The 18,607-nt window shown below is 39.2% G+C and overlaps 1 protein-coding gene across 3 annotated transcripts in view; it reads left to right on the top strand.

Moving 5' to 3' along the window:
* FBN1 (fibrillin 1) overlaps positions 1–18,607 on the top strand; it is a 234,630-nt gene that overhangs the window by 142,866 nt on the left and 73,157 nt on the right. For all 3 annotated transcript variants that reach the window (XR_013520968.1, XR_013520969.1, XM_009005406.5), the window contains exons 18-31: positions 3,598–3,651; positions 5,160–5,285; positions 6,307–6,432; positions 6,945–7,064; positions 7,269–7,409; positions 8,261–8,311; positions 9,864–9,989; positions 11,971–12,198; positions 13,524–13,649; positions 13,966–14,094; positions 14,915–15,040; positions 15,150–15,275; positions 17,065–17,187; positions 18,305–18,430. Coding sequence is in view for 1 of the 3 variants with exons in the window: in XM_009005406.5 (XP_009003654.3) it covers positions 3,598–3,651; positions 5,160–5,285; positions 6,307–6,432; positions 6,945–7,064; positions 7,269–7,409; positions 8,261–8,311; positions 9,864–9,989; positions 11,971–12,198; positions 13,524–13,649; positions 13,966–14,094; positions 14,915–15,040; positions 15,150–15,275; positions 17,065–17,187; positions 18,305–18,430 (1,728 nt within the window). In the remaining 2 variants the exon portion in view is untranslated. The remainder of the gene's footprint in view (positions 1–3,597; positions 3,652–5,159; positions 5,286–6,306; positions 6,433–6,944; positions 7,065–7,268; positions 7,410–8,260; positions 8,312–9,863; positions 9,990–11,970; positions 12,199–13,523; positions 13,650–13,965; positions 14,095–14,914; positions 15,041–15,149; positions 15,276–17,064; positions 17,188–18,304; positions 18,431–18,607) is intronic.

Genomic DNA, 18,607 nt, shown 5'->3' with positions numbered 1-18,607 from the left:
CTGTCCAGTTGTAAATTATTTCTATTTATAAAGCAAGAATAGTTTACTGAAATTAAAACAATGTACTGCCAGTATTTAAACATGATTTTAAGGTAGCTTGGCAGTGGACCCCAATGTCCTAAAATAAAGTTAGACCTAATATTGAAAATTTGTTACTCTGATTGGTGGTTTACATACAGGATTTAGTCAGTTTATTTCTGCCCTAAATGAAACAACTTAAAGAGTAAATTTATAATTTTAAAAGATTTGTTATTTTAAAAATGATAGTATTTGACATTAACAGTTAGAAATTAAAATATATTATGAAAAGTTAGAGAAAGTTAAATGGGAGACTTTAAAAGAAATGAGAGGTTGAGCATGGTGGCTCACGCCTATAATCCCAGCACTTCGAGAGGCCAAGGCAGGTGGATCACTTGAGGTCAGGAGTTCAAGACCAGCCTGGCTGACATGGTGAAATCTCATGTCTCCTAAAAACAACACACACACACACACACACACACACACACACACACACATTGCCAAGTGTGGTAGTGCATGCCTGTAATTCCAGCTACGCAGGAGGTTGAGGCAGGAGGATCGCTTGATTCCAGGAGGTGGAGGTTTCAGTGAACCAAGATAGCACCGCTGCTCTCTAGCCTGGGTGCCAGAGTGAGACTCTGTCTTGATAAGAAAGAAAAAAAGAAATGAGGGATGCCAACTTAAAGAAAAAAACTTTGCTCTGGCTAATGACTTCACCTAGTAAATAACATAGAAATTATCATTTCGTGTATGATCACCAGGCAGGTCAATATGTGTTTATAATACTTTGATTATATACAAATATTCTATCAGACACTTTCCTATAACTTTATAGTTGTATGTTATTAATATCATTCTTTTGTGTGTTACTTTTAGTTTTCAAAGTACTTTTCTTACCTAATTTGAATTTATAATACAGACAAGTGTCATGAAAGCTGGCACACAAGAGTACAGATGACTTGTTCACATGTCAAATGATTGGAGGAGCCAGGACTTAGAATCCAGGAACCTTAGTGCACATAGTTATTTACCTTTACATTTTCCTCTGGACCAAGTCCATTTCCACAGAATTGTTAAGCTCCATAGGTTAATTATGTGGGTTTATAAAAAAGTGATCAAAAGACCAGATTTCTTTAAGCAGTTGTCTTAGTCCAGTTTGTGTTGCAGTAACAGAATACCACGGACTGAGTAATTTATAAAGAAAATACATTTATTTCTCACAGTTCTGGAGCCTGGGAAGTCCAATATCAAGGTGCCAGTGTCTGAGGAGGGCCTTCTTCCAAGTTGCTTCTTGGCTGACAGTGGAAGGGCAACAGAGCATGCAGGAGTGAGAGAAAGCTAGAGGACTGCATTTGCTTTTATAGCAAAGTCACTCTCATGATAACTCACTCCCATGATAATGACATTAATCCATTCACGAGGGTAGAGCCCTCCCGACCTAATCACCTCTTATTAGTCCTCGCCTCTCAGTACTGTTGCATTGGGGCTTAAGTTTCCAGCACATGATCTTTGGAGGATGCATTTAAACCATAGCAGCAATAACTTAAAGATAATTAAATGGGAGACTCAATTCCACTAACTTCTGTTTTATATTTGAATGAATTTACCCAGAAAAGGTCCACACATGGATGAAGTTTAATTTATTTGGGTTCTCCACCTCTTTGGTGATGAACCATTCGAATGTAGGATATCCCTCATTTCAAGAATGGGGATGGGTGGCAGTTTAATGTACTGAAAATATTCAAAAGGAATGTCTTCAGTCAGCTGAGTGAGAGACTCCAAATATACAAAATCTAAAGTTCATCTTTGTGGTCTGCAAGTCAGGCAAGCTACATATGAAGTGGTTTCTCACTGGTTGCTGGAGCTGATACACATTGCTCAGCAAGCCCTCTTGTGTCCTCAGCCTACTGACAATGACATTTCACAGAAATGGATCAGTTAAACCCACAGGAGTGTAATTCTGGGGAATTTTCTCATGGATCCTTCATACCACTGTCTCCATGGCACTACACTGAGTTAGCTCATCAACCCCTACCCCTTATTCAGGGCCTGAGCTGTGCATAGTACATGTTAAACCATTAAACAGGTAATGTTCATTCTGTACAGTCCCAGGTGAAATAGGAATCATTATTCCAAATTTATGGGAGAAGAAAATAACAGAGGAAAAGGACTGCTCCCCAAACTCCCAGCAGTAAGCATTGTCATTGGTGTTAAAAACTCATGCTTGTTTGAACTCACTACAGAAAATGGTCTAGTACCAGATCCTGCCCAAATGGAAACAATGGTGACAGTAATTTGCCTCTTTAATAGGCCAAGCATCAGCAAAGTTGTCATGATCTATAAATGTGCTTTTAATGAAGCTGGCATGATTTTAATTTTCTTGTTTTATTACTTACAGTATTTTATGAGTGTTTTAGTTTTTTGCTGATATAACAATAAAAAGGATGAATTTCTTTTTGTTCTCAGACCTGGCTTTCAAACATACCTTCCCATTTGTTCCTTTTTTGGCCCCTTCCAAGATGATTTGAAAATTAAATCGTCACTGCTTTCTCAAGTTAGACGGCATGGTAATTTTTGTTTGTATGACTCATTTGCATCCACTGTCATCAGGGATGTAATTCTCTGGCCTGCAGAAGATAAGGAACTATTGGCTTCAGCTGTGAGGTGCAGTCAACCTCTACAATAAGCCCCAACCCTGGTGATTTCTCCTTCCACTTAAGCACAGACGATTTACATTTGATCAGGAGACTGTGTTTGCCAGAAACCATTGGCAACTAAGGGGACGACACTAGTTTCCTTTCCTTGGATAGTGTGATTCCAGTTAGTTCTACATTTTCGTCATTCACTGTTATGTTAATATTGTTGGAATTGTATATAAAACATTGTATTAATGTTAAGAAATAGAAATTCGATTCTATCTCAAATTTGGGGACATATTCTTTATACCTCAATTTCTTCAGTAGGATCTCACAGTTTTAATTTTAAGCAATACTTTCTCTATGAATATATCATAGAGAATTAATCCAGTGTCCTGATAAATATTAACTTCAAAAATACACTTAAATGCAAGAGTAGGTATTCTGTTGCTGCTCTTGTAAGGGGAGGCCAGAGAATTTGCAGAGAGAAATGAAGAAATGTTAAGAACTGATTGTACTGAAAAAAAAAAAAAAAAAAAACCAGCTAGCACTGAGAAACAAAATTATTCCCAAGATGGTGGGAGAAAGTTTTATTAACAGTTAAGCAACCACATTTTAACAGGCACATTTCACCGTAAGTGTAAAATGTTCCCTGGTGAACAAAATCAAGTTATAGGAAAAACACCTTTTCCGAAAGGGCTTTGCGCAAGGAATTGCTGTAACTTGCCTGTATCCTTAAAAGTTGTTTTCCTTGATGATATGTAGCCTTTAAAATGGGAGCTTAGTGTAAAGGTGACTCCCTGGGGATATACCTCCTTTTCCCTTACTACTTAATTTTTTTGGTTCTACTCACTTTGGAGGAAATGATGTGTGCAAAACCAAGGGCAGGATCAACCTGTTGTGCAAACAAGGGAATCATTTACTGTCTGTTAATTTATTGCAGCGGAATATCAGGCACTCTGCAGCAGTGGGCCGGGGATGACGTCTGCAGGCAGTGGTAAGGATTCTTTTCAAAATTTACTACCTTCAGCATGTGCAGAGGCAGCATCAGCTTTCCTGTGGGTTTCCAGTTGATCCCCTTACCGTAGTCTGGCCTGACTCCCTCTCTGGCCATCGCTGTGCCAGGGATCTGGGATGCTAAGAAGCTTTCAGTGGCAGAGCAGCCAGGGCACTTCGGGCTCTAGGATTTCTGGGTGTGTCTGTGGGGCTTGGCCACTGAAGGGATCAGGTTCTCTCCCAGTGTGGTTGATGGGTGCCCGCAGATGAGATATAATGGCTTTCGTTGCTCATGCTTGAAAAGGGGCAGCCTGACTTTCCTTTGGATCTTCCTCTATCAAGTACTCCTCAGGATGAGGAGCTGGTTGAAGCATTCTCCATCTGCATTCTGAAGGATTCTTAACTGTTAAGGGCTCAGTATTGTAAAAGAGCAATAGGGAGCAGTGACAGCAATTAACTGAGTCTGAAGAGAATAAAGTATTTAACTAGAAAAATATTGGTGAGAATTGGAACAAGTGTGAAAGTAGGTGACAAGAAAGAGGAAGGGATTCTTTTATTAATACAAAGCTACGCAGTTTGATTCAGGGAGATCTGAAAGAACATGGACTGGCTGAATTGATTGTCAGTTCATTCAGGATGATTAGCTTCATCATTGTGTGCAAATGAAAATGGGGAGGGAACATTCAGAGGAGGAAAGAGGAGAGGTAAGAAAACTTACAATGAATAAGGAGTTAGTGTGGGGAATAAGTAAGTTGTGATAGGGACTTAGAAAAACAAAAAGTCAACCCTAATTTATAAAAGAGTCAGGCACCAGGATTTGAGACTCTCCATTCACTGGTTGTCATTCTGCACCTGCCTTGGCGATGAGACCCGCGCCCCCCCTCAGTTGTGAGAGTGTAGAAAGGGGAGGGCCCCACCTCAGGTGGGCAGAGTAGCAGAGGCTTTTTCAGAGCCTCTGGTGTTGGCGCTGGCTTTTGACATGTAAATAGGTCTGTTCCAAGCATTCCTGACAGAGTAAAGAGGGCATTGTATGTTCACAGGAGAGTGAGAAGTTTGGGATAAGTAAACAAAGAATTTATACTTCAGTTTAATCTTGAGGATATTGTTGAGCCTATGAATATTTGAACCATGAGAATTACATAATCACCTTGTTTTTAGGGTGGTAAGAATGGTTGCAGTGTAGAGAGTAGATGGAAGAAAGAGGGGCTGGCAGCAGGGAGACCAGTTGCAGTGACTTGGGATCTGCTGTTAATCCTCTTTTCCATCCTGCTGCTTGGACTATGAGCTCAGGAGGTCTCCATCAACTTGATTAAGGATTGTTTATCTCAGCTGGTAGTTCCAGAAAGTATCTTACAGTGAGAGAAAATGATTGATTCTCAGTGAAATCAATTTTTTTCCCTTCCAGTAGGTCCTAAGGTCATTACATTTATTGTAGTGTTATATTTTTAACAGTTTCAGTCAATGTTTATTTTATAATGTTAATTGATTTGGAACTTTTTTGTTGTGCAGATATAAATGAATGTGCACTAGATCCTGATATTTGCCCGAATGGAATCTGTGAAAACCTTCGTGGAACCTATAAATGTATATGCAATTCAGGATATGAAGTGGATTCAACTGGGAAGAACTGTGTTGGTAAGAAGTTTCACCTGTTTTCGGAAACGTTTCCTGCATAATGCATTCCTTCTTTCATTGCTGGGAGAAAACTGCCTTTGAGTAGTTAAGAGGACTGGGCAAGTGGACACTTTATACTTTGTATGTCTTTAGTAACAAAAATTTACATCACTGAATCTTGACAATTGATGAATAAGAATGTATCAGATTCACTCCTTGAAATGATTCGCTCCTTAAAATAATGATGTATCAGATTTCACTCCTTTAAAGAGAAGCTCCTCAGATGTGTGGAATGCAGAGATTCAGAGCTATTCTCATGTAACTGCAGTCAACCTTGTTTTTACTGAAGCAGCTCTTCTCCCAACCATTTATTAGACTTAATCAGACAAAACGCAGCTTGTTTTCAGGAAAAGCTGCTCTCTGTTAAGTTAAACCTTTAAAGTTGGGTTTTGCTTCAGACAGGCATATTATTCAGCTAAAAGCAAGGAGTTTTCCTGAACTCCCTGAATCATGAATCTAAATTCCCTATGACAATTATAAACTATACAGATTACTTTATGCTTTATAATCATAACTGGAGACAATTTGAATTATTATAAGGAAGAAACACCCATTCTGGAACTAACACATATTAAAGATGGACCACATTTTCTAAATATTTATTTAGTTCCTTAAATCAACAAGGTTAATCCTTTTACTTCTGACAAAATGAATTAAATTACATAAACGTATACATTTAATTATATAACTATATCAAGATTAATGATTTCCAGCAAATCTGTATATTATTCCTGCTAAAGAAATAAGTGAACTAAATAGCCTATTGACTTTGGGCTTTGTAGATACTTAGTTTAGATGATCAGGTCAAGCCTCTGTTTTCCTAAAGTGAGATAACTTAGGTAAAAGCTAATGGTACAGGAGTTTGGCCTTTTTCCTTGAATTGATCATATCATTATGACTTTGAAGATATAATGTAAAAGAGCAAAGGAGTTACAGGCAAAGTTTGGGCCCTTTTAAGTGTTCCTTTTCATTGACTTTCCAGATATTAATGAATGTGTACTGAACAGTCTCCTTTGTGATAATGGACAGTGTAGAAATACTCCTGGAAGTTTTGTCTGTACCTGCCCCAAGGGATTTATCTACAAACCTGACCTAAAAACATGTGAAGGTAAACCGTATTTCTGTTCTTATACTATGTACTTTGCTATCTTTTGGAATGCCATTAGAAAATCATAAGGCTAAATTAGGGTCCCATGTATTTCAGACAATTACACCAATTTGGTTGAAATTCTGTGGTTCTAAATGGCACTACTATGTATTTTGTTAGCCACTTATGATATTTATTTGCAATTGGCATTTTAATTGCCATCATTTAATAGATAAATAAAATATTATGTATCTGCTATTTGAGCTATTAATTCAGAAATCACATATATATTTACTCCAGATTTTCTGAATAAAAAGATTCAGCCAAGTGCTGTATTCTATACTATAGAGATGTACTATTCTACATTATAGAGTTACTATTTTGGCATTCCATCTAGTGTAGGGAAAAATGATTTAGGCCAGCTTTACTAGGTGGGATGAAGAATCTCTAGTAACAATTGAGGCCAAAGTTGAAGTACTCTTTCAGGCCCAAGACTAGATTTTAGCAGTAATGTAGACCTGTTTTCATTTCAGACATTGATGAATGCGAATCAAGTCCTTGCATTAATGGAGTCTGCAAGAACAGCCCAGGCTCTTTTATTTGTGAATGTTCTTCTGAAAGTACTTTGGATCCAACAAAAACCATCTGCATAGGTATTTATCTTTCTGAGAATGATTCTTCTGTGTTTATCAATGTTGTTATACTTAATGTCAGCTTGTCCTGCAAAAGAGTGTAAGTATGGATGAACAACATTAAAACTTCCTTCTTCCTTGTTTCAAATGCTGTTTTTTCCTATAATTCCAAGGTGTATGTTTGAATTTTTATATAGATTCTATTAAATATTCCCTCATCTGCAGAAACCATCAAGGGCACTTGCTGGCAGACCGTCACTATTGATGGGCGGTGTGAGATCAACATCAATGGAGCCACCTTGAAGTCCCAGTGCTGCTCCTCCCTCGGCGCTGCATGGGGGAGTCCGTGCACCCCATGCCAAGTTGGTAAGAGAAACCCGTGCTGCAGTGCCTATATCATTCTACTAGTCTCTCCATAAAAAAGGGGCACGTAATGCTTCATTTATCTAAACTCACATGAGAATTTAGAAATATTTAATCCTGATGACCCCAAACATATTGCTGAACAGGAAATAAGAAGTGTCCAATTTTATGTGATTTTGTTAATTAATTATCTTCTATCCTCACATTGTAAGGTGGTTGGTTTGTTTGTGTTGCTTCCCTGGAGCACCAGTTCCTACCGGCTCTCTTGGGAACTTTGTGGCGAGGGGTTCTGAGCTTTTTATATCTACAGATTCTCTTTCAAACAGCCAATTGATGTAAAGAAACCAGTATTCCTAACTAAACTTCACAAGGAATGCTGGTGAATGTCTAAATCTATTGGGAATTTGAGGTTACCTTGCTCATGGTTTTGCTGATTGAATGTTTCGACATATAAATGTGTAAATTTATGTGAATGCTGCAGGGCATGAGATCTCCAAATTCTAGACTGTGTTTTCCCTCTTCATGTTACAGTAATTCTATAGTGTGATTCCTATTTTCAGGTTAACAACAGGAGAGAAATCTACCTTCAGTTTGCCTCTTAGGTATCACTTTAATATGATCTATAGGGTGTCCCAGTGTCTTTTGGAATATCTTAGTGGAATTGAGCTTTATTTGAGGAGACGTTTTATTACTGTTCTTCCTCACCTGTGCAATCTCAGAAAAGCTTTGTTATCTCATACTTATTTATAGCAACACAATCTACTTCATGTTTTTCATACTGTGTTATAACTGCAAAGTTTGGATATTATTATCTCAAATTTGTTTTCTGTTTTGTTATTTGCTTTTTACTACAGATCCCATATGTGGTAAAGGGTACTCAAGAATTAAAGGAACCCAGTGTGAAGGTATTTCTGATTCCTTATAAAGCATACATTTTTGTTTGCATGATGAATGTTTGTGTTAACTTGGACTGGATAAAGCTGTCACGTAACTTCACTAGGGAGAAATATGCAACAGAGGAAAAAATCATGAGAACTACAAAACAGAACAGCTGTTAGTTTCACACGTGCATCTATAGTATTGCTAGTGTCAGACCGCTAAGTGCAAAGGACAAGGTGGATGGCTGAAAGTGTTTTAGGTTGATCCTAGTTTAGAGAGACTGCGCTTTCAAAATGCTGTCAGGAAGAGAAAAACAGGAAGTTTTTGATGAAGCCGTAAAATTTACGTTTCTTCAGTTTGTCCAGGCATTTTTTTGTTTGTTTTGCAGTCATGGATGATTTAGAAGGACACATTCTGTTTTCTCTACATGGAGTTTTTTCAGTTTGCTGTGATTCTTTCTCTTGGAGTTTCAGATAGACATAGGTCATGGTGACTAACACAACCTGACATGACACAGCAGCTGAAAAATTTTAAAAACAGCAATTAGTCCCATATGTGGGATGAAATGAAGTTTTTTCCCTGTTAAAACAAAGAGGCACACTACAACCCCCACCCAAGGTCTTGCTTTCCAAATGATGACTGAATCCTTTGGCCTTTCTCTGGTCCAGACCCGCTGTTAATAACTTATCTGACCTCAGCAGCATATTTTGTTGTACAAGTGGCCAAAACAAAAAACCCAAAAAGGTATATTTCACCCTCTCCCCTTTGATCTCTCTTACAAGGAAAGATTCAGAGTACTTTTTCAATGTTTCTGGTGTAGAAAGTTATTTCTTCTAAATAGAGACGCAGTGTGTGTGAGTTTCTTAAATAATGCTCCCCCCACTTTTTTTTTTTTTTTGGCATTGGCAAGTCAAGTGCCTTTCTTTTGATTAACTTGGTGATGAATATTTTTCCAAATTAAGTGCAGAGAACATATTGCTCTCCATTAAGCAAACTGGGAAGGACTGGTACATTTGAGAGAGATTGGGTGAATGATGAATGAATGAACACAAGTATCTTTTAATTCTCCTCAACCCAAGCTGGGACCAGAGCATTGACAGAACAGCCTGAGACCATTGCTGAGTTAGAATCGATTGTACATTTTCTGGTGATTTCTCAGCACTTCTTAAAAGAGACCCCTCACTGGCCACACATACTCCTTGCTGGGATATTTTTCTATGCTGACCTTCAAGCTATTTCTTCTTTTTTAGTTTGAAAGATCAGGATTTTGCTTCTCTACTTATTTCCAGACATCTGGTCTCACCAGAGCTGTTTCCAAGAACTCATATCAGCTGCCTGTCTCTGCATCTTAAAAGTTATTCCCTGAAACTGTGGAGAAACTCTTGTATCTTTAGTAATAGGTGGGCTCATGCTGGTTCCTATTCAGATACCCTAGAAATTCTACAGGAACTATTTGTAGACAAACTAGTTTTATGAACTTATCAGGTTCAAAATGGAGAATAATTATGACTCCATGAGTGGAATAAGGTAAAATGATACTATAAAGATATATTAACTTTGTCCTTTTTTTCTTTTTAGATATTGATGAATGTGAAGTATTCCCAGGAGTGTGCAAAAATGGACTGTGTGTTAACACTAGGGGGTCATTCAAGTGTGAGTGTCCCAATGGAATGACTTTGGATGCCACAGGAAGGATCTGTCTAGGTAAATACTGAGCTCATTATTTTTCTAATAATAATTTATTAAAGATTATTTAAAATGCAGTTAAGATATAGCTGAGCACTTAGCTTCAGGTACAAACACATACTCAAAAATTCAGCATGTCCAATAGGGTCCATGGCTGCTGCTTTGACAAACAGTCTTTCACATTAGTAAGGAGCAGCTGTAGTTTCTGTTGATATGCAACTCTTCTTTAAATCACCAGTATCGCAGTTATTATTCCAGAGCTCTTAAATCGGCCCTATATGCCATGAACTATAAAATATAAGGTGAGTGATGGAGAAAAGGACAACATTTGTACATAATTGGAAACTGTAGCCCATGTCTTCTAAGCATATCCTGACATTGTCCAAAAGGACAGGTCCTTGCAGAAACACCGGTGGACATCATCAAGAGTGAAGATGCCACTCCCTTGAAAAGTGAACCTGAGAGACCCCAGGTTCACTGCTAGTCATAGTGGGATACTCTGCCAACTGCTAGAGCCTAAGTGGGATCCTCAAGCCAAATTATCTCACCCCAGCTCTCAGTCCTTAGAACTCTAAGTCCTAATCATGATAGCAGCAAGTTTGAGATCCCACAGTCATGCATATGAGGTCTGGCAGACTTATTCTGGTGTTACTACTGTGGCTTCTGCCTGCCTAGAATATATATCCCTTGGGTCACTGGTTTCTGAGGCCACGACTGTGGAAATGATGCTTACCTGCCCTGTGCATCTGAAACCACATTACTCTGAAGTGCATGCTCAGTGAAGACTACTATCAGTAGTTGAAAGAGTGGTTGGTATACAGTGGAGGATTTTGCTCACTTACAAATCAGAGTTAAGAAATCTTTTAAGTATTGAACTTTATGGTTTGTAGCTTAAATAAATAATACGGAGTAGAAATGGAAATTCAGAACCAAAAGTAGTTTTGTAACTAAGGATGTCAGTTAATGCTATTCTGAGGCTTAGTTTATTTGTTTAGGAGGAATCAGCATTTAATGAGTATTTTCTAGGTTCTTCAGTTGAAAGATGCTTCAGTGTTTAATTTAGGGTTCATTTAAAAAAAATCCATCTTAATATAGGCAGCCTGAATATAAAGCTGCCCAGAAGACTTCAAAAACTTTCTAACATTAGAGGAAGCCAGGGCAGTTAGATAAATTGTTAATGACCCTGCTGTGAAGAAGAAAGAGAAGGAAGACACATCTCATGTTTTAATTCATTACACTTCATTATTTTCAGATGCATAATCTCATCTGAGCTCCACAGAACCTTCTGTGAGATAAGTACAACATCCTATATCTGATGTGGAAATTCAGGTTTAGAAGTAGTGATTTATTAAGTGGATTATTATAAGACAATCCACTGAGTTACAGAACAGGTCCAAAATCCAGGTCTTCTGACCTCTGCTCTGCTATGCTTTCTACTTTTTCATAATCCCATGAATTTGGGTTTGAGGTTGGAAGTATCACACATGTATACTGAAGAATGTGCCCATAAGCAGAAGTTGAGGTGAAAGAAATGTTTGAGAAGAAGAGTGAATGGCTTTTCTTTGCATTTTTCTCTTTAATCTCAAGATGCTCCAACAATAAAAAGTACGGTTGGCTTTTAGCTGTAGAGGACATGCCAAGACATCATGGCGTGCATGCATCGGTCATAGGTATTTTTGTACAGGAGAAAACATCCCCTGAAAGAGCATTGTGGGATCTCTCAGAATACCATTCCTTATGTAGAACTTCCAGAAAATGCCTAACATTGAAAGGGAACTTTTCAGAAATAAGAGGTACAAACCTGGGCTGACAAAGAGAAGAGAGTCTTTTTTAGGCAAGAATACCCAACACAGGAGCCTGGGTGTTTTTTTTTTAATTCCGGTCAATAAGCATACAGCAAATTATTGTGTGTGCAGTACTTTGCCTAAGAGAGTGTTGACAGTTGGGGGCAGTGAAAGCTGTGAGGCTGTGTTTCACCGCCCTCTGTTCCCTCTGACAGACATCCGCCTGGAGACCTGCTACCTGAGGTATGAGGACGAGGAGTGCACCCTGCCTATTGCTGGCCGCCACCGCATGGACGCCTGCTGCTGCTCTGTCGGGGCAGCCTGGGGTACTGAGGAATGCGAGGAGTGTCCCATGAGAAATACTCCTGAATATGAGGAGCTGTGTCCCAGAGGACCCGGATTTGCCACAAAAGAAATTACAAATGGAAAACCTTTCTTCAAAGGTACAATGTTAAGTTTTCCATAGCCCATTGCTTTCCTTTTTCGACCAACAGGGTGCATTTTCATGATCTCAGCGTTTGATTTGATCATCCCAGCATAGAACTTTTGCTTTCTGAATTATATAATTATCTTTGTTTAGAAAACTACGGACTTTTTTTTTTAAAAACTGTTTGGTTCAGGAAGTCCTGGGAGTTACAATTGTTCTGTATGGAGAGAGAGTTTCTAGATGGCCCTCTTAAATGCTGGTTACGTAAATTCAAAGGAACTTGAATAATTTTGCTTCCAAAGCCTATGATAATTCATTGCTGAAGAAGGACTTCATGTTCTGGAGATTTTATCTCCCAGTTCTGCCTCACGTGTAGAAATGAACTTGCATATTTCTTGAGTGTTTTGTCTTGTTTTGGAAAGGACTCTTTTGTGGGAAACTCAGGTCACATTTTACATGTATGCAGAGTCTTCTAGTATACAAGAAGCTCTTTAAATTATATTAATGATACCTTGGGCTGGACACAGTGGCTCACACCTATAATCACAGCAGTTTGGGAGGTCAAGGTGGGCAGATTACTTCAGTCCAGGAGTTCAAGACCAGCCTGGGCAACATGGTGAAACCCTGTGTCTACAAAAAAAAAAAAAAATAGCTAGGCACGGTGGCACACACCTGAGTAGCTGAAGCACAAGAATTGTTTGAACCTAGAAAGCAGAGGTTTCAGTGAGCCAAGATCATGCTCCACTTCACTTTAGCCTGGATGACAGAGCAAATCCTGTCTCAGAAAAGAAAGAAAGAAAGAAATCTTAAGATATACACATTGAGAAAATATTTTTATTTGTACAAATTATTTGCAATAATTTAAATTATAAAATATATCTTTGAAATTTTCAAATTTTTGGTATATCAAAAAAAGCACCAAACAGTATTAAGTAATATCTCCTTCTGCTATACAGTCAATTGATAGCTGTAGGATAATATATTCTAATAACCTTCTTTGCCCTTTAAATATAGATACTGCTGGTTTAGAATATGTTATCTATTCATTCAGCAAGTAGTTGTTAATATTCACTATGTATCAGGTCGTGTGCTGGGCCCTAGAAGTCTGAACAGACACATCCTTTGCTTCTTTAACAATGCTTTAAAAAATGTAGAAATTTAAAAGGCTAGAAATGTTTACAAAGTCATATATCTCATGGATCATCACACATTCTTTGAAATGCGTATTGCCAAGACCGTAAATCAAGAACTTCTAACCTTCAGGATTTAAAATGGTGGGCACTGAGACCTCCTGACTGGTTGCTCATAAATTTTTTGCCCCACATTTTCTTATTCTTGAAGATATCAATGAGTGCAAGATGATACCCAGCCTCTGCACCCACGGCAAGTGCAGAAACACCATCGGCAGCTTTAAGTGCAGGTGTGACAGCGGCTTTGCTCTTGATTCTGAAGAAAGGAACTGCACAGGTCAGTGAATGAGCCTCAAGGGCCAGGAGAGGGGATGTCCTTTAGACCTCTTTTTAAATTAAATTTAATTTAATTTAACTTAATTTTTATTTATTATACTTTAAGTTCTGGGCTATATGTGCAGAATGTACAGGTTTATTACATAGGTATGCACATGCCCTGGTGGTTTGCTGCACCCAACCGCCATCATCTACCCACCCCTTGCTATCCTTTCCCTAGCACCTCCCACCCCCCACAGGCCCCAAACGTCTTTAACATGTTGCAGAATTACGGCTGTCCTGAGGCTTATTTGCTGCCACTTGCTGTTTTTGTGCAGACATTGATGAATGCCGCATATCTCCTGACCTCTGTGGCAGAGGCCAGTGTGTGAACACCCCTGGGGACTTTGAATGCAAATGTGACGAAGGCTATGAAAGTGGATTCATGATGATGAAGAACTGCATGGGTAAGTTTGGGATCATTTGATCAACACAGAGAAGAGGATTCCAAGAGCTTTGATGGCTCATAGCCTATGTCCTGCTGCCCCAATGCACTGGGCTCCAGACCAGTGAGTTAGGAATCAGTCTGTAGTAGAGGAAGATTGAGGTAGAAAGAATGAGGGAATTCATGCCGTGGGTTTGTGGGTGACAGTGGACACCAGATGTGGGTCCTTGAGAAGTGAGTTTAACACCTGGAATGGATACCCAGGGGGAAGAGAGAACAATTGAAACAGAAGGTGTACAGGATTTCTGTCCAACACTTCTAGAAAAGGCAGTTGATAAGCTGGTTGTCTTAGGTCTGGCTTCCTAGAAACAAAGTTTGAAATGGAGAGTCTTGTAAAAGTGACATTTCTTTATGTGAGCAAATTCTCTCAGAAGGTACTTGTCAGGAAGTGAGGAAAGCAGGGTAGTGCAAGAGAAGAAAATAAATCAAGGATATGGCTGTGTTTTGGCTTTAGTCTGATCCTGCAGGGTGCTGGTATATGAATGGCACCAGAAGTTGTCCCACCTTGAGACAAAGAATGTATATTGCCTTGTCTCAGGTCAAGATTTTATACTCCCATGTCAGTTCAATCAATTATTGACCATGGGCGATCCCCAGCATGGGTGAGGGGTGTGATCTCTCACCTCCCAGGCAGAAAGGGATCTGAGTGAGATAGAAAAGGGAGACTGTGAGCCCTTATTAGCCAGGACACCCAGCAACAGGTGGGGAATGTGCTCTGGTCTGGTAGAGGCGATGAGACCACCACTGCCACCACCACCAACATGGTCATTTCCATTTTGCAGATATCGATGAGTGTCAGAGAGATCCTCTCCTATGCCGAGGTGGTGTTTGCCACAACACAGAGGGAAGTTACCGCTGTGAATGTCCGCCTGGCCATCAGCTGTCCCCCAACATCTCCGCGTGTATCGGTAAGGAGGAAGACTTCACACCATTTACTTGTGATTAGTTGTTGACCGGCATCGCTGCCAGAGTCAGAAGCTTATGTTTGGGTGTTTGTTCTTCTTATTTTCCCGACAGACATCAATGAGTGTGAGCTGAGTGCACACCTGTGCCCCAATGGCCGCTGTGTGAACCTCATAGGGAAGTATCAGTGTACCTGCAACCCTGGTTACCATTCAACTCCCGATAGGCTGTTTTGTGTTGGTAAGTTCTATCTTTCATTTTGTTTCATCTCTTCCTAAAACACTCAATGTACTCCAAGTTTTGTTTTCATCACTGCTTTTACTTATCTTTCCTGGTTCCCTGCAATATTCTTTTTCTAGTGGCTCACGATCTTTGGATCTTGTCTCCATTATCTTTAAAGAACCAGTTAAATGAAGGACGTGGGATGTTTCAGCTCTAATAAGCATAATTTGACCCATGCCGTTTGGATAGGGAACAGCAGTGTGTGCTTTGTTTACACACATGCATACCGATGCTCATTAACAAGTGGTAGCTAGCCACCTGAAATAAACTAAACACAGGGAGCACTGTGGAAAAGACAAACATGCTGAGGTGAAATCTCTGCCCTTATGTGGTTTAGATAAGCTAGAAGATTTCAAAGAATAACTAATGGAAAGAAGACCATGGAATGTTCATATCTTACACTGCAATAGAGGCTATGCCTGGCACTCCTTAAAAATGGGTTTTTGTGGGACAAGAATTTTGCTTTGTGGTTGGCCCTCTGTAGGTTTAGTCGTGCTGTGAAGAGTGGCACAGACAGCCCTGTGGCTTTATTGTGCCCAAGTCAAAGTGAAACTTTGTAGAAACTGCCAGTTTTTGCCTGGTTTGGGGTGTACACCATGTGGAACTGCCAAGTCTCACATGGTTTCTACCCAAAACCATAAATCAGCCCAAATTTTTCTGAAACGTGGCCCAGGACAACTCAGAACTTCAACTCAGGTTCTTGAAAAGGATTGGAACCTCAGCCAATCAAACTGAATTTCAAGTTTATGAGTGAATCTGTGGCCAAGAGAATTTCTTCCACGTGCCCATTATCATAACTAAGATGTATTCTCCTAGCACCCACTACTTGTCCTGCCTTGCAAATGGCACATCATGCATGGTGCAATTAATTATTCATCTGTCTTTTGGCCACAGTGTAATCATTTTGAAGGCATGGATTGTGTCTGTCCCGTTCACTATTAGATCCTCATTTCTAGCACATAGTAGGTAGGTAGTTAGTTTGCTGAAGGAGTCAAACAGTGACTTCCAGTTGCCCTCGAATGCTTTTTCCTCTTATTTAACCTATGCCTGGGAACTTAAAAAATGTGCCCTACTCATAAACATAGAGGGAGGTGTGCTTGCTCATTTTTGTGATGCTATAACAGAATACCTGAAACTGGGTAATTTATAATGAACAGAAATTATTAATTCACAGTTCTGGGGGATGGGAAATCCAGGATCAAGCTGCCAGTATTTTGTCCTTCTTCCTACATTATCCCATTACAGAAAGTACGAGGGTGAAAGAGAGCAAGAGGAGGCTGAACTTGCTCTTTGATAACAGCACTGATCCCACCATGAGGATAGAGCCCTCATAGGCTGATTACTTCTTTAAAAGGTCCTGCCTCCCTGTAATCCCAGCACTTTGGGAGGCCAAGGTGGGTGGATCACAAGGTCAAGAGATCGAGACCATCCTGGTCAACATGGTGAAACCCCGTCTCTACTAAAAATACAAAAAATTAGCTGGGCATGGTGGCGCGTGCCTGTAATCCCAGCTACTCGGGAGGCTGAGGCAGGAGAATTGCCTGAACCCAGGAGACGGAGGTTGCAGTGAGCTGAGATCGCGCCATTGCACTCCAGCCTGGGTAACAAGAGCGAAACTCCATCTCAAAAAAAAAAAGGTCCTGCCTCTTAAATAGTGTTACAATGGCAATTAAATTTAAATGTGAATATTGGAGGGGACAGACATCCAAACCATATCAGAAAATAATGCTATTTTCATTTCTCTTAGACATTGACGAATGCAGCATAATGAACGGTGGTTGTGAAACCTTCTGCACAAACTCTGAAGGCAGCTATGAATGTAGCTGTCAGCCAGGATTCGCGCTAATGCCTGACCAGAGATCATGCACCGGTGAGTAGGTTCTAGCCTCATGTTCATTCTTTCAGTAGGTTCCTAAGTAAAGTGGTTTAGGACCCAGGTTTTGGAGTTGAGCAGTCTTGAGTTTAAATCTTTGTTTGTCATATATTTTAACTGTATCCTTGATCAACATACTTAGTATTAGAATCCTCATCTATAAAACGGAGTTCAAATTGCCTGTGTAAAATAGTATTTACAGAGCTTACCACAGTACCTGGCACATAATAAATGGAATATAAAATACATTTTCCTTCATTGACCAGACTTTTGAAGAGTTTGATATATTGGCCTAATTCAATGCTACTCCAGGTATATTCCTTGAACCATCAGCAACAGCATAACCTGAGAACTTGTTAAAAAATGTATCTCAGGGCCCATTCCTGCTACAGAATCAGAAACTACTTGGGTAGATCCCAGTAATTTGTGTTTTCACAAGCTCTCCAGATGATTTGGATGCATGCTAAAGTTTGAGAACCAGTGGTCTAATTTACACTTCCTTTTTTATCACCCTGGGCTGTAAGAGCTGTGAGCTAGGTAGAAGTGAGAAACAAAGTGGGGAATAACATAGGCTTTGATTTGGGCTTGGCTTAAGAAGAGAATTTGGATTTAGGAGCCAAAAGTATTTTATGCGACCTAGGGAAAATGTCCCTAAAAAAACTCTACATATAAATTTGGCTATAAAAATTTTTGAAAATAAATATTATTACTAAGAGTGTCTAAGTAGGTATAGTTATATCAAGTAATTCTTTAAAATATTGCTAAAACAGATGATAGACTTCAGGCATTTATGATTTGACAAGGAAAATAAGATTTATAATAATTTTTGAATGATAAATGAGATAAAGATTTATCATTCAAATTAAATGATAGACTTTTAAGCAGATGTGGACTTTGCCTTTGAGCAGTGTATTATAAATCTTGAAAATGATTTTTTTCCTTTTTAACCAAGGATAACCTAATGGGCTAATTTATGCAAAGCTTTATTTGTATTTGAGAGTTAACAGTCTTTGCTAGTTGGCTAAGTTTACTTGACTTGGGTTAGTTAATATTTTCTCACTGAATAACGGAACCAGTATGAACAACCTGTGGTTGTTGGTTTTATTTTTTGCAGACATTGATGAGTGTGAAGATAATCCCAATATCTGTGATGGTGGTCAGTGTACAAATATCCCTGGAGAGTACAGGTGCTTGTGTTATGATGGATTCATGGCATCCGAAGACATGAAGACTTGTGTAGGTAAGCAAGGAAGACAGAATTTTTCATCTTGTGTGGTTCATAAGCACTGTTAAATTACATAAAGTTAGTGTGGGTCATTAAAATACAGATTCCATAGGACAAGTAAGGATGGGTTAGGGGCACAGTACACAAAGAGAGCTTTCTTGTGGCTATTAAGTGGTGCTCTTGTCACATATG

This window comes from Callithrix jacchus, chromosome 8 (genome assembly GCF_049354715.1).
Source record: "Callithrix jacchus isolate 240 chromosome 8, calJac240_pri, whole genome shotgun sequence".
In the NCBI taxonomy this organism is placed as follows: domain Eukaryota; kingdom Metazoa; phylum Chordata; class Mammalia; order Primates; family Cebidae; genus Callithrix; species Callithrix jacchus.
Note: the sequence above shows the minus strand (reverse complement) of the source record. Positions and strands in the feature narration are given on the sequence as shown.